Below are 15,729 nucleotides of genomic sequence, written 5' to 3'. Positions count from 1 at the left end.
GGGCAACTGAGAGGGAGATCCTGGACCTGTGCCTGTCCCCACTCACGCTCCTGCGATTGGCTTTTGACCCAGCAGGCTCACTCTTTCCTTCTCCCTGACCTCCCCTTGTCTGCCTAATAAAATCACCCCAGAGACACAACACTCCTTCCTCCGTCCAGTTCCTCTCCCAGGACAGAACCGGACCAGCAGTCACCCAGCTCCCCAGTCCCTCGCTCAGCCTGTGGCTGCGACCTGGCTGGATCCTTGGGCAACTGTGACCCAGGGGTGATTAAGCAGACACTACAGAGTTATCCGCTTAAAGAGGCAGGGCTTTGCCTTCATGGAAAAACTGAGGCTCTGGCACCATTCTCTTAATAAATACTAAAATATCCCTCCTCTTCCCTCCACGTGGAGTGAGGGGACTGGTCAGAGCCACGGATGACAGCCGAGGGCATATTAGTTCACTCACTCTGTACCTTTCTATTTTCACCCAGTTCTGCAGGCTTCCCGTGGAAGTAGCCTTACAAAACCTAGCACAGGCCCAGAAATGCGTTGTCTTAACTTCAGCCCAATGTAGGAAAGAAAAATGCCAGTCTGCGGTGTGACTCAGGGGGGCCCAGCATGTTCATTGCTAGAGCTGGTGAAAAAGCACTTCTCAGACTTAATAAAGCCTGACAAAGTAAAATAATAATAATTTAAAACAGAAAAAAGAAAGACTGCCCAGGACACAGTTACACTTTTGCCTCTTTCCTAAATTATGCTCACAGCAAAAGGGAAACAATTTCCCTCCGAAGTGGGCTTCAATTGCCTCGTTGGAATATCCCCGTTTTACATGCAAACTGCAAACACTCCCAGAGTCGAGTCACACGTGAAATTCCTTCCCGGGTGTGGCTGAAAGCAGAGCTGGCCTGCGCGGCTGTGGTGGAAACTGGTGAGTAACCACCCCAGGAGGTGCTTTGCTCTCTAATTATGCATCTCCCGACCTGGTTTTCTTTCTGGTTTTCTCCCTGCCTGGTTTTCTTTCCCGAGGAGCCCTGTGCTGGGTTTTGCAGGCACCACCTGCGGTTTTGTTTTCAGGCTTCTGCACTTGGGGAGCACTTCTGTGGTGTCTGTGAGGCTGAAGCTCGCTCACCTAGCACAGCCCTGTGCAGAGTAGCTGAGCCCTGTTCTCGGGTGCACACGGACGACTCTTCAACAGTGACAGCTCTGCTCTCGTGAGAAAGCCACGAGAATCGACTTCAGTCCCTCTGGTCCCAAGCCAGGCACACAGCTCCTCAGGCCAGCCCTGTGGTCGGGGCTCCAGAAAGACTTGCTGAGAGGCCATTGGAAACCCTCCACGCCCACGAGGTGGTCACACGCCGACCCTCAAACCTGTGCAGCATCACCTGTCATTTCATTCTCTGGGTAGCTGTGATATGTCTCAACAGAATTTACTCCATTAATACTCCTCTCCAGTAGGTGTTTCGGACTGATGAGGCCACTGCTCAGGTGGTAGAGCGTGTTAATTACAATTTTTAAAATTAGATTTAAGGCAGTTGGAAACAACGTCAGCCTTCCACTTACCAACTGTTGGAACCAGTTTAGTTAGTGTCCATCGGAAGCCTCTTTCATGCCTCCCTTGTTCAGGGTCAAGTTAAGGAAATAAAAATTGAAGAAGGTCACTGACTTGAAAAAGGAGAGTTAGACCAAATAAGATACTTAAAGGCCCTGAGCACACATGGTCTGAGGATTGCTAGCTTAACCTGTAATTTGAGATGAGGAAAATACTGGGAAGAGGGGGGAAAGCTGAAATTATTTACAGCTGAACAGGCAATGAAACTAAAACTAAACCTTTGCAATATGTATTTATACATGTCTTTACCATTAATTCCTAGGGCAGCTTCTAGCACAATATTGTGGCACATAAATTTTGCTTCTCTGAATTAAAGGACTGAAATGATCACCCAGAATGATGGAAAACAGGCCTCAGGGAGCATGTGTATTAAAATGAGGGGTAGAGAAACATACATGCCCAACACTAACACCATGGTTAGGAACAGTGCCAAATGTATGGAAAAATGCTAACAAGATACAATCCAAGGAGATCAACTCTTTCATTCAATCAATGAACACTCACTGAGCATCTACTCTGGTTCTAGTCCTGTTTTAGGATTTATAGATACAGCTATGAAGATGACAGGTAGGTACTAACTCAGATGGAATTTATATTTGTGTGTGAGAGTGTGTGTGTGACGAGAGAGAGAGAGAGAAGTAGGGTGGGTGAATGGAGAGTGGCAGACAATACAAATAACTAAACTAACACAGAAAAAATCACATAATTATAAGGGCTCTGTAGTGGGTTGAATGGTAGCCCCCATAAAGATATGCTCAGATCCAAACTCCTAGTGTGAATAAGACCTTATTTGGAAAAAGAATCTTTGCAGGTGTAATTAAGCTAATGATCTTGAAATGAGATCATCCTGGATTATCCAAGGGAACCCTAAGTTCAATGGCAAGTGTCCCTGTAAGAGACAGAGAGTGATATAAAGAAGAGGAGGTGACGTGAAGATGGAGGCAGAGCCTGGAGTTTTGCAGCCACGGCCTGGAAAGCTGGAAGAGGCCAGGAGCGATTCTCCGCTTGGGCCTCCAGGAGTGTGGCCCCACCGAAGCCTTGATTTGGGGCTCTGGCCTCCAGAACTGTCAGAGATTATCTTTCGGTTGTTTTAGGCCCCAGCGTCACATCCCACCAGCAGAGGCCCCTAGTGGACTGGAGGAGTCTTTTCTCAGAGCTCCAGAAAAAAATTCCCGGGACGTCTCAGATTGGCCTGTACTGAGTCACACGGCCAATCACTGTCTCCCGGTGATGGTGCTCTCCCACTGGGAGGCTGTGGATCTGTGTCCCTTTGTGTGAATGAGAGCTGGGGGGTCACAGCCCCACTCGAATAACATGTGGGTCCTGCACAGGAATGAGGCTTTTTTTTTTTTATTAATCAGAAGAAGTGAGAAGAGATGTTTGGTAGGCAACAAAAATAGCCACCCATGCCTGGCCCAAACCAGCTGGTAACGAAGGAAGACCGCCCTCTGCATGGCCCCTGCTAGGGGGACCTTGGACGCAGCTCCAGTGGGTCCCATCTTGCTCCCTTCTCAGCCTGATGAAGGGGAGAGGGCAGGTCTTCTTACTGTCACAGCCACGAGGGAGAAGAAAGAAGCGACCCAGAAAGAAACGAGTCAAAAGAATCAAAGCCGAGGGAACTTCAAAGAGACCCTGAGCCCCCGAACGAACAGTTTTTAACATCTTTGTTTTTCCCTTTGAAAATTCACTTCCCTAATATGGTGCCCCAATTTTGTCCTTGGCTTTAACCTGTCTCAGTGTTTCATTCTGTGTCAATCTCAGTTATCTGGTTGGAGAACAGAACTGATCCTGGCTAATTCAAGCTGAGAAGGAATTTATCAGAAGGCTCGAGAACCGGGCTCAGAAAATGCACAGAACAGAAAGGGGGGATGAATGGGCAGGATCACAACCGAAACCAGGCCCTGGACCAGTGTGGACTAAGGGCTCCATGCCGAGGCCTCGCATCGCTCTTTCCAGGGCCAGACTGCCACTGTCCCCCCATCCCAAGGACACCTTCCCACCCCAAGGAGGAGCATCAAAACTCCAGGGAGAAGATGCCTGACGGGCCGAGTCTGTGTCTCATGCCAAGCGGAGACCTCATCAAGATTCTCTGGAATAACTAGACTTTTTAAATAATATATTTGAAAATAAAGTTTAACAGGATGAAGTTCTTATCCTGAAACCTAATTATGTGCTCCCTGGGGCCATCATGCCTTTCGTTTTGCTATCACAGACCACAGCCAATCTTTAAAATTGTTCCAGAACCGTCTCAGACCTCAGAGGAAGGTTTAGTGGGCGTGAAAGGAGAGTGCGGGGAGGCAGCGTGTTTCTGAGTGGTGTGGGGTTCGTGCCCCCAGAGCAGAGCCCTGGGCGTAACCTGGAAACGGGCGAACCCCTCGAACACGGATCTCTGGTTCCTCTCTCGGAGCTTCGCCGCGGGGCCGCTGAGAAGCTGCGGCTGCAGGTCAGCCCCGTGAGAAATCGGGGGGAGGCCCAAAGGCCAGTGCTTCAAACAGGGAAGAATGAAGAGTAGCAAATTCATGCACATATACGCATGCACATGCACATATGCATGCATACATACATACGCATGCATGCATATACATATACACATGCATACATGTACGTGCACGCACACATGCACACACATGTGTGCACATACACGCACACATACACACATGCACGTACACGCATACACATACGTACATGCACACATGCATGCACATGCATGCACGCATACACATGCACGTGTGTTTATGTGTGCACGCACATGTGCGCATACATATACACATGCATACACATGCACACACACAGGAAGGAGAGGGAGGGAAGGGGGAAAGGAATGCAAAGAGAGAGGGAAAAGGGAGAAAGCCCAAACATGAGGGCTTAGAAGACCCAGAAAGCAGACTTAAGTCGCGTCAGGGATTTCTTCGCTTTATCACATGGAGATGAAATTTAGGAGGTTCCACGGTCTTCCCCTGTGCCCCCTTCCTCTTCCTCCAGGGCTCCCCCTGCCCACACTGCTCTCCACTCCTGTCTGTGCCATCAGCACCTCTGAGCATAACTGGATGCAGCCAGCAGGTTGTTGGGTCATGGTGGAGGGACCGGGACCCCTGGACAAAGTCCCGCCAGAGCAGAGGGTGAGTGGGGGTGCAGCTGAGGTGTTGGTCCCTGTCCCTCCCTAAGTCAAGGTATGTGCACCCCAAGTCCCCTGTTCTTCTTCCCCCAACCAACAAACACCATCACAAGCTGGCAAATTTCTATTAGTGTTTAGCAATGTCCAAACACTTGCAAAAAAGTGTGAAGCACTATTAATAAGGTTAAAATAGCTGATGGACTGCAGTGCAACCCTTAGAAGAGAAAATAAAATAACCCGACCATCAGGAGTCCACTCAATTTAAAAAATGACACATTTTACATTGTAGGGAATACAATATCATTGTAGTTAAGAGTATGATTTGAAAAATTGGATTAAACTAGTGTATCGTTAACCCCTTTTATACGATCTCTTTTGAGCTTTAGAATCTGCTTGAATCCTATCTGTAATTCTCTTCGATAGATGAAAATAAATGGCACACACACTAAAAATCTTAGATTTATTTTACTTGTAATCATTACATTGCTGCATTTTTTATTGTATCATTGATTTTACTAAAACTTGTTTCAAAAAGTCCTTCCTTGCTATGACATTTCAAAAGTTTGGGTCTGAAGGGCCATGTGCTAATACTATCTTACATAGTCATGTGCTTGGCAATATCCGAACGCTTTCATGTGCATCATCTTGATCTTTCTCGCAGCCTTTCATTACAGTAGGCAAGGCAACTGAGAGCCAAAGAGGCTGGCAGTTCAAGGTCACATAAAGAGCACATTTTCAAGCTTGAAACTGCAATCTGGGCCTCTTCCACCTCACCCACTAGTATTTCTACCCTATCACGGTGTAAACTGGATTCCTGCATTGAGCAGAATACAGCAGGTGATAATGTAAGAGTGTTTTCTTTTAAAAATCAGTTTTGTAAGGTATTCAGTCAAAGTTTTCAATATTCTCATGATTTCCATGCACTTATATTCTAACCCATGTATTATGTTAAAAAAGTTTAGGTAACCTGTTAAAGGTGGGAAAGAAATGTCAGAGCGTCCCCTTGCTGGGCTTTTCAAAGCAGCTCAATAGTTCAACTTAAATAAGACTTTCATTTTTTAAATGTTATTATAGAAAGCCATACCAAAATAAAGTTCTTCATTCACTTTCTAAGATCTACCTTTAATCTATGGGAGAGAAAGAAAATGAGAATGAGAATATATGGATATTGTAAACAGTGAAAAAAAATCCATTTAGGAGTCATGTCTTTGTCCATTAGCAACTCTCCTCCATTTGTACCCTAAGCTGGGAGGAGCACCCCGAACTCAGCCCAGTCTTGCTGCCATGAGATTTGTCCTTAGGCCTGACACACCCTTCTCCCCAGTTGGGTGTACTAAGTAACCAGGCCTCCCAAAGACCCAGCTAATCAGCATTTGTAGTCTTATGTAACAGCTGTCTTGGAGAAGGAAGTTCATAGAGTAGAAGAGCCTTACCAAGCTGTGGTACATATATACAATGGAATATTACTCAGCCGTAAAAAAGAATGACATCTTACCATTTGCAACAACATGAATGGACCTAGAAGGTAATATGCTGCGTGAAATAAGTCAGTCAGAGAAAGACAAATGCCATATGATTTCACTTATATGTGGAATCTAATGAGCAATATAAACAAACAAAACAGAAACAGAGGCATAGACAGAGAAAACAGGCTGGTGGGAGACAGATGGGAAGGGGTTTGGGGACTTGGGTGGAAAAGGTGAAAGGATTAAGGAGTACAAATTGGTGGTTACAAAATAGTCATGGGATATAAAGTAAAACACACGGAATATAATCAATAATATTGTAATAACTACGTATGGTGCCAGGTGGGTACTGGAAATATCGGGGGAACAGTTTGTAACCTATGTGATTGTCTAACCACCATGCTGTACACCTGAAACTGGTACAAAATAATATTGAAAGTAAAATGTAATTAAAAAATAAAATACATATATATGTAATACAAAAAGGAATAATCTTATCAATTAATTGAAACACACAGACCTCAGGCTTTTTAAAATGTGGGTATAGACCCAACCAAAACCATGCAGCTTATGAGCAATTGGAAATTTGTCTGTTACGATGATAACTGAAATGCACAACATGCCCAGCCTCCATTGGCAGGTCGGGAATGCTCACCACAGCCTTGTGCAGCCGATGCGGGAATAAGCTGTGGAAAAGTTCCCAGAGGAATAAATTTGTACCTCACTATATTCTTGAGTTGATAGAATAGATTTATCATACTGGCGGAACCATAAACACTTTTGAATTAATGGCCACAGGATGTATGTGTACCATATATCAATGTCTTATTCAAAATTAGGCGTCCAATAAATATTTGTTGAATGAACGAATGAATATTGCAGAGGAATGTAGGGTTCACACTTGTCCGGATGACCCCAAGTCCTGCTGCAATAATCTGACCACTGCAACCTTCTTGCCGTGCTCCATGGAGATCCCCAACCATCCAATCGTCACACTCCCCTCAGGCTGATGACGTGGGCCTCTGGTTCCACTGGAGTAATTCAGGAACAAATGAGAAACGGAGAAGCAGGAAACCCCTACAGACCAGCTTTCATTTTCAACCTGATTTTTTTTTTTTCTGCTTCCGGTGTTTCTGCTCATTAACCAGGAAAAAAAATTAATTATTCCTAATTTTCAAAACACTTTGCATGTTAACTCATTCCAGATGCAAACAACTTTAAAGGCAAAACCACTAGAGGGTATGTGGCGAACAGGGCCTAGTTATAAAAGGAGGTCACATAAAAATTAAAAAAACACTAAAGAATAAATAGTCTGTGTTGTCCAGGGGGATGAGCTATGCAACCCCAGTAAAAATTGAAACCAAATTACATACACTAATCAACACGGCATAACACATTCAACTCATCTGCATACAACGCAATTATCCTGATGGGTGCTGAGCTCGACACTCCTGGCAGGGTTGTGTGTCTCCTGGGACAGAGGTGTGGGCTTTTCCCCTGTGCATTCATCGGCTGTGTTCCCTTATGCCCATGACCCTGGCTGCAAAAAAACCACCCCTTACAGCACCGTTAGACTTTGAACATTTGAAATAAAAGCCATACAGACCTGCGCATGGCTAGCATTCAGGACCTCAGATGACCAAAAAGCAGCGCTCGATTTCTAGAGCATTGCACTCGGCCCTGTGTTTAGAAAACCACACTGGTTTTACGCTAAATGAAGAATTCTTCCTCGCCTCCTTCCTTTCCTTCATCCTGAACTGGCAGATGAAGGGGATGTTTCGAGGTTATCTTCCTTCCACCAAGGTCCCTCTGGCCACCAAGTGACAAAGAACGGACCCTCTCTTTCAAGATTCTGTTGTTTTTGGAGACAGCTGCCCCTAAGGAGGAGGCTGGTGCTGGCTGGCTGGTCAGCGGGCCCCTTGGAAATCTGCTCAGAAAAGATGGCCTGGGTTCAGAGTTGACCACGGTGCACCCCGTGTCAACATTGGTCTCTGCCTCCAGCTTCTCAAAACTGTTTTCCTGGCTGCAGGCCTTCATTCTGGCCCCGGGTTCGAGGTGGGGAGAGCACAGAGGCAGCTGGGCATCTGTTGCTGGACTGCTGGCCTGGGATGAGCAGCCAGGGCTCCGCCAGGAGGTGCCACGAGAGCTGGGTGACGCTGGGCCCCCACTGGGCTCGGGGAACTCCAGAGAAGCCGCCTTGAACCGCCTGCCCCGGCTCCTTCGCCTTCTCAGCTCTAGGGTCCTCCTTGTGGAGACAGGGGTCACCCTGTGGCCCTGGGGAAGGGTGTCAGCTCCAGAGGTGCCGTTCAGGAAGGAAAGCTCACCACTCCTAACGCCAAGTCCTGGATTTGGTTGGATCTGTCAGACAAAGAAAAGATGGACAAACGTAACCGATGTTTTCTGTGCGCCAAGGGCTAAGGACAGACTGTGCCCTCTTCACCCTGTGCCAGGCCCGGCCCGCAGCCGACCGTCAAGTCGGTTGACCTGAATCGAAGCAATAGGCACCCTCCTTCAAAGGCGGAGCTGCCGTCCCTGTCCCCTCGGGGCTCATCTGACATCAGGTCCCCCTTCGTGTTTGAGCCAGTGAAGCCTTTTCTCTGGGAAATGGAAACTGGCGTGGTCGCTTCCATAGACAGAAATCACTCAGGGTGGGGATTAGACTGCCCAACCAGCTGGAGGGAATTCATACGTTTTTATCTCATTTGGGCAAATACCAACAAGTACAATTGCTGGATCTTATGGTAAGAGTATGGTTACTTTTGTACAGAAGTGACAAAGTGTCTTCTAAAGTGACCGGACTGTCTCGCATCCCCACCAGCAGTGACCGAGGGTTTTCCACGACTCCTTGTCTTCACCAGCATCTGGTGCTGATGGTGTAGTTTTAGAGTTCATTTTCTAATTGGTTTTATTTAAATGTATGGTATGAAACATTAAAAATTTAACTTCAAGACCTAACTTTGAAGAGCAAAGCAAAAAAAAAAATGTGTCTGTGATATTTGAAAAAAAAAAGACTCAGTTCTCTCATTTTTTTGTTTTTATTTTCCAAGAGTAAAAATGGGAAAATTCATAACTTTGCTTCTTGGGGATTTTATTTGTCTAACAACCATGAGCAGAAAGAGAAATCTGAGTAAGGTCCCTTCACCCCCCCAAATCAATCTCAGATAGGAACAAAATTGGTCCTGAGGCCACAACCAGCACCAAGACATCTCAGGGCGGCCAGGAAGTGCCTGCCCGAGCCGGAGCAGGCGTCGGAGTGTCCCCCTGAAACAGCCCAGGGCCTCCCCTCAACTCTGCTCACCCAGTCCCGCGGCCCTCCACTGGGCCTTGGCACCTTAAAGAGCTCCACCTCCCAATTTAAACCTCGCAATCTCAGGCTACCTCCTACTCTTTAGCTCCAGTACTCAATTCTCCCACTACATCTGCTCTTTATTAAACATATATATATATCTTTGTTGATTTCAGAGAGAAGGGAGAGGGAGAGAGAGAGATAGAAACACCAATGATGACAGTTATTGATCGGCTGCCTCCCACAAGTCCCTGCAACCCAGGCATGTGCCCCGACTGGGAATTGAACCTCCATCTCCTGGATCCTAGGTTGATGCTCAACCGCTGAGCCACAGCCCAGCCCAGCAACCTGCCCACATTTTCTGAACTTGTACCCAGGCAATTGTTCAGACTGGAGCCACCAAGAAGGAATGTTTCCAACTCTGCCCAGGCTACCTGCCAGTCCTCCTGCCTCTTTAGTCACCTCTCTCCATTCACCATGACAGTTGTTTCAAAACTTCTGAACTGTCCTCAAGCAGTGGCACAACCTCCACCCACCCACCCCAGCCCCCAGTCTCATCAGATGCTCTCACCATCTAGATTACAGAGAAGACAAAAGCCATCATTAACTAGCAACTCCCAGTTCCCTACCATTGTAAGTACCCACGCTCTCCACAACTAAAGCGACCGGTCCTGTATTATCTGTGCAGTGAATCCATCGACTTTTGCCTTCCTGGGGACCCCACCCTATCAATTATTCACTTTCTCCCACTTTATTATCTTATTTCTTCAATCAATATCTTTCTCTTTAGATAGATGATAGATAGATGATAGATAGATGATAGAGATAGATGATAGATAGATAGATAGATAGATAGATAGATAGATAGATAGATAGATAGATAGATAGATGATAGAGATAGATGATAGATAGATAGATAGATAGATAGATAGATAGATAGATAGATAGATAGATAGATGATACATAGATGATACATAGAGAAATGATATAGATAGATAGATAGATGATAGATAGATAGATAGATAGATAGATAGATAGATAGATAGATAGATAGATATAGATAGATGATAGATAGATGATAGATAGATCTCCCCTCCTAGCCAAGAGCAATGAAATCTGCTTAAGTCTATCTTGAAAAACGCATTCCTTCAACCCTCCCCTTCACCAGGTCTCTGTCTCCTCTCCTTCACAGTCAAACCTCTTTATAAAATTTGCCCACACTTATTTTTCCTACTAACCTTCCCTTATTTCTCCAGCCCATGACTTTGACTTTCCCTCCTACCACTCCCCTGAAATTGCTTTTGCCAAGATCACCTACAGTCAGTCTCCTTGTCATTCATTTTTACTTGAGCCCTGGTAGAATTTTACGAGGCTGGCCTTTCTCCTTTACATTCGAAGTCTTCTCCTTAAGCTTCTACATCAACCCAGCCTTCTGGGTCTCTTCCTTCCTGTCCATCCATCCCTCCTCAGTGTCCACTGAAGGAGCCCCTTCCCCTGCTAGCTCGTGGTTCTTCAGGGCTAACCTGGGCCCTCTTCTCTTCTCACTTTGCACTCTCTCCCATGGCAATCTCGTTGACACCCGTGACTTCATTATCATCTAAATGACGAAGACTCCCAAAAGTGTAACTACAGCTCAGGTCTGTGTCATAAGCTTCACACTTATCTACCCAACTGTCTTCAAGGCCCAAGCTCCTCAAACTCAGCATTTCCAACATTGATCTCATCTTCCTCCTCACACTCAATCTGTCCCACTTGCTCTTTTAGTCTTAGAAGATGGCATCATTAGCCCCATGCTACCCAAGCAGGAGCATCACCTTCCCTTCTCTAACCTTGATGTCACCAGTTCCCATGGACTCTGCCTTCCAAAGACCTCTCAGATCTTCCCCTCTCTCCAAGCCCATTGCCATTAACCCTAGGGCAGGCTGTCACCATCTCATCTGAATCACTGCAACAGCCATCTGAAGGGACTCCCCATAGATGCTCTTACCTTCCTCCAATCCATTCTCCCCTCCACCACCAGAGGAGTTTGAAAAGAGTTGTGATCATGTCACCTTCCCGCTTCAACGGCTTCCTACTCTTCTTGAGATAAAATTTCAGCCCTTTAGGATGGCCCACCACACCTGTCACATTCTGCCCCTTCTTAGGCACAGTGCCTAACTAACACCTGATAAATAATCACTAGATATCTGTTGATAAATAAATGAAGCTTAACCCCTAAAGATATAAATTTTGCACATAGAAATGTAGAATCTATAAACTGGGCTCCTGATTATTTGACATTAGGTATACATAAAGTCTTATCAAGAATATTAAAAGTGATTTCATCGCATGGCTGGCCATTTCTGCAATCTTTTTAAGAAGAGAAAATGTCAACTTTTTTTTTTTTAAGAGAAGTCTAAACTCACTAGACCATGTGGCAAAAGTGAGTACAGCATTGTTAATATAGAAATAAAGATGTGTGCAGTTGGAATCAGGACTCTTTAGAAGAAACAATGCTGAGTGACTGAGATAAATCCCTTGAGGGAGAACAAAGCTCCTCCTGCCAAGAAAAATAAATAAATTCGAAATGCATTTGTAGAAATTCTGATCATTTAGAGCCCATCATTCTAAGAAATACTTGTAAAATGTCACAAATTGAGAGCTAGGTTTCTTCAAGTTTCAGGGAACAGCAGCAACTATCTTGATGAACAGGAAGATCATCTGTCACTCAATTGACTCAACACTTTAGAAACAAGAAAATACGCATCACTGAAAAAATGATTAAGCTTTTAAGGGGCAGGCTGACATCATAAAGAGAAAATAATATTGTCTCTTACTAAATGTGATTCCAAGAGATAGCAAAAAAAGGATTTCTCCAAACTGAGAAAAAAAGTTGCAAGGAAATGAGTTATGTAGAAAGTAAGCAGCCCGAACAACGCCAGGCTCGCTTAGTTAACAGCTGAAGCCAGTTTCTTTCAATTAACTGATTTTTTGAAAGGTGCTTGTTTTTAAAATCCTTTTTCTTTTCTTTTTTTATTTATTGTGGGGACTATTAGAGATGCCCTCCATTTCTCTCCCCGTCATCTCCACCCGCCCCAGGACCCTGCCTGTTCGTTGTCTGCGTCCTGGGCTGTTTGTACTTATTTTAACTGATGAACCAAAACCACTGATACTAACCCGTGGCTCCACAGCCACCTTCAGGGAGATGCCCACAGGCGCCCTTTCAGGGCAGCAGAAACCCAAGTATTGAGAGTGAGAGTGTGGGAATGGGAGTGTGAGTGTGTGCGTGCGTGTGTGAGAGTGTGTGTGAGTGTGCGTGAGTGCGTGTGTGTGAGTGTGTGAGTGTGTTCAGCAGTGCGGGGTACGCTGGGGACAGCGATGGAGAGGGGAAAGGAGATGAGTGAAACAACGAGAGGGGAACAGAGCCCAAGCCAGGGCAGCGGAGACTCAGCCGCGAGAAGAGACGCTTGGAGAAAAGCCGCAGCGGGAGACAGGGCGCCCTCACTTCCAGAAAGGCTGCGCTTTTATTCTAAACGGCTAGAAAGGACATAAGATGATGAAACGAAAAGGCTCTCGCGCTGGTTTTCACCCACCCAGCTTCTGGAACAGACACCTTTTCTGAAGAGACACCTTATTTCCCGAGAACAAGCAGCCGCTCAACAAGTGTTTCCGGAGCAGCTGCCCGCCCAGTCTGAACCCCCTTCTGTCCGAGCAGTGGCCGTCAGCGCCGCCGCATGCTGCCTGTTAGATCCTCAACGAGCTTTTGGAAAAAATGCCCAGGCCTGGGCGCCCCCTGAGATCCCAGTCTTGAAAGCTCCCCAGGGGTTCTGAGGTGCGGCCGAGGCTGAGAACCCCACGTTAGCCCGTCTCTCAGGCCACTCGGGAGGCAGAGCAGAAATACCTGGAGCAGGATCTTGTTCCCGTCGTAGTCCTGCGTTTGCCACCTCGTGCGGCTGATGGGGACGCACGGATGGGGCAGGAGAGGCACTAGCTGGCCGATCTCTTGAACCTTGAACTGCAGCACCGACGACTCTTTGGGGTCCACTGACGCCCCGAGGGGCAGCTGCTTCAGGGACAGCTGCAGGGCGAAGCTCTCAGTGGCGTAGAGCTCGAAGCAACAGAAGTTGCTCTTCTGTGGGGTGGCTTCTCTCTGCAGGATCATCTCGTACAGGCTGATGGCGTCTTCGTAGTTATCAAAAGTGCAGTAGAGCGTCACCCTCAGGATCTCGGTGCCACCGTGCGCCCGCCTCACGCCCCAGACGGGCATGTGACTGTCCAGGCTGTAGAACTCCTGGCCGGCAGGAATGCAGGGCCCCGGGCTTCCCCGCGTGTTTGGGGCAGGGCAGCCCTGCCAGGGCCACTGCCGCAGGGAGTCAAGAACTCGAAAGAGCCGCTCCTCTCCCAGGCTTTCCTGCAGGAAGAGCAAAACGGACATCCCCGGGAACCGCGACCGCCTGGGGTGGCACCTGTCGTAGCTCTTCACTGGACTCACCCGCTCTGACACCATGAAGAGCCGGACCTCGGGGCAGACGCAGCCCAGGAGCTGATCCAGAGCCTGCTGCAGGGGCGCACCGTGCCCCGAGCTGGCGAGGAGGTGGACGGTCATGGCCAGGGGCTCCTGGGTCTTGTCCATCGCGGGGGCTTGAGGGCGACAAAGCGCGGAGGACGCCCGGCCTCTGAGATGAAGGCAGGAGCGGGCGGTGCCGGCAGAGCCTGCGGCCCAGCGGGAAAGCTTCGGCCGCTTCGGAGCAAAGCCCTTACTGGGGTCCCGGCGCCGGGGCGTCCACAGCCGGAGAACCCACGCAACCCGGGCCCACGGCCCCACGGCCCCACGGCCCCCACGAGCACGCTGCAGCCAGGGCCTAATGGAACCGCCTGTGTCGGCTTTTGCAGGCACTCCCGGGATTTCTGTTTGACCTAAAAACCTGCAGTCCTGAGAAACAGCGACGGGGTGGTTCTTACAGACTCTCAGTAAAGGAAATGACCGGGCAGAAAGGAACCCGAGTCCCTCTGTTGGGCTGATAGCAATCTGTTTAGTTGAAAAGACATCCATTTTCTGGACCCACAATGGGCTCTGATTTCCTCCTGACAGCTATCTCTGGTGTTTACAGTAGCCTGCCAGGCCACCTGAGTACAATGACCGCTTCCAAACAATTCCCCAAACTTGACCCCTTGCCAGCATTTTTTTTTTTCCATTGTTGTTTTTTTTAAATTTTGTTTTGAACAATTGCAGACAAGAAGTCTTATCTAAATAATTTTGACTGTTCACTGAAAGTTATTTGCTCTACTGCAAAGCCTGAGCATATGTACTAAAAAGATGTTGGGAAACATAGTCTCTCTCTAGTCATGCCAATTCTTTAGAAAGAATGAGAGCTTTCCCACATCAATAATAATAATTGTTCGTATCTGTTGAGGATCTAGTAGGCACCAGTCACAAACTGTCCTAAAACTACATACACTGATTTACACACACACACACACCCCCCGACAAACCTATGAAGAAGAGACTGTTATCCCTGACTGGGGATGGAGCCCGAAACCAAGGCATGTGCCCTGACCCGGAATCAAACCCTGACCTCCTGGTTCATGGGTCGCCCTCAACCACTGAGCCGCACCGGCCGTACAAATCATTTCCTATTCTGATAGCTGTGCTCTAAGAAGGTATGGACAAGCACACTTTTCTAAACAGAATTCTTAAAATAAGCAGTTTATTAACATTTATAATGGAACCCAGTGCGACTTAATTTCTTTCTAAATTAAAAAGCACTTTTGTGATGAAAAACATAACTTACCCTAACTTTTATTTTATTTATGTAAATTCCTTTAATAGTATAACAACCAAACTTAACATCAAGTGTTGTTATCCATGGAAAGGAATTATTTCTGCTCAGATTTCCTTTCTAAATTTAACCTAAACCTCTAATCACTTGCTTTGTAAGCCCTGCCTTTTCGCACTGGAAGAGTCCTGAGAGGTTTTTGTTAGGGTGCTACTGTTCTCAAGCCTTTTTTTGTATCTTAAGTTACGTTGTGCGTTGGCATTTGAAGGCAATAACCTCATTCCTCGCTGGGATGTGACCCCTCTTTTCCCCTGTCCATGCACTCACCGAGCTGACTGTGCCCAGGCTCTGTCAACTTCAGACATGGCTTTTGGAGCAACCTTCGCAATTCTGGAAGTAACTCTAAAGATTCAAGGAGGAAAATTACACCCCTGAGGCGAAGATAGTAACTCACAACCTGCTGTGCAAGGCAAGCATTTAAGCCCTTGCATAGAAAACCTTTGCTCCTGGATGTT

The 15,729-nt window shown here is 46.9% G+C and overlaps 1 protein-coding gene across 1 annotated transcript; it reads right to left on the bottom strand.

Annotated features, from left to right (window-relative positions):
• Positions 1-5,152: 5,152 nt before the first annotated feature.
• FAM124B (family with sequence similarity 124 member B) lies at positions 5,153-14,375 on the bottom strand. The gene is made up of 2 exons (XM_016197721.2): positions 13,339-14,375; positions 5,153-8,530 (listed from the first exon to the last, which is right to left on the bottom strand). The coding sequence occupies exons 1-2, from the start codon at positions 14,068-14,070 to the stop codon at positions 7,883-7,885; spliced, it is 1,380 nt and encodes a 459-aa protein (XP_016053207.2). The 5' UTR covers positions 14,071-14,375; the 3' UTR covers positions 5,153-7,882.
• Between the last annotated feature and the right edge of the window lie 1,354 nt (positions 14,376-15,729).

This window comes from Miniopterus natalensis, chromosome 8, assembly GCF_054644295.1.
Source record: "Miniopterus natalensis isolate mMinNat1 chromosome 8, mMinNat1.hap1, whole genome shotgun sequence".
Taxonomy (NCBI): domain Eukaryota; kingdom Metazoa; phylum Chordata; class Mammalia; order Chiroptera; family Miniopteridae; genus Miniopterus; species Miniopterus natalensis.
Note: the sequence above shows the minus strand (reverse complement) of the source record. Positions and strands in the feature narration are given on the sequence as shown.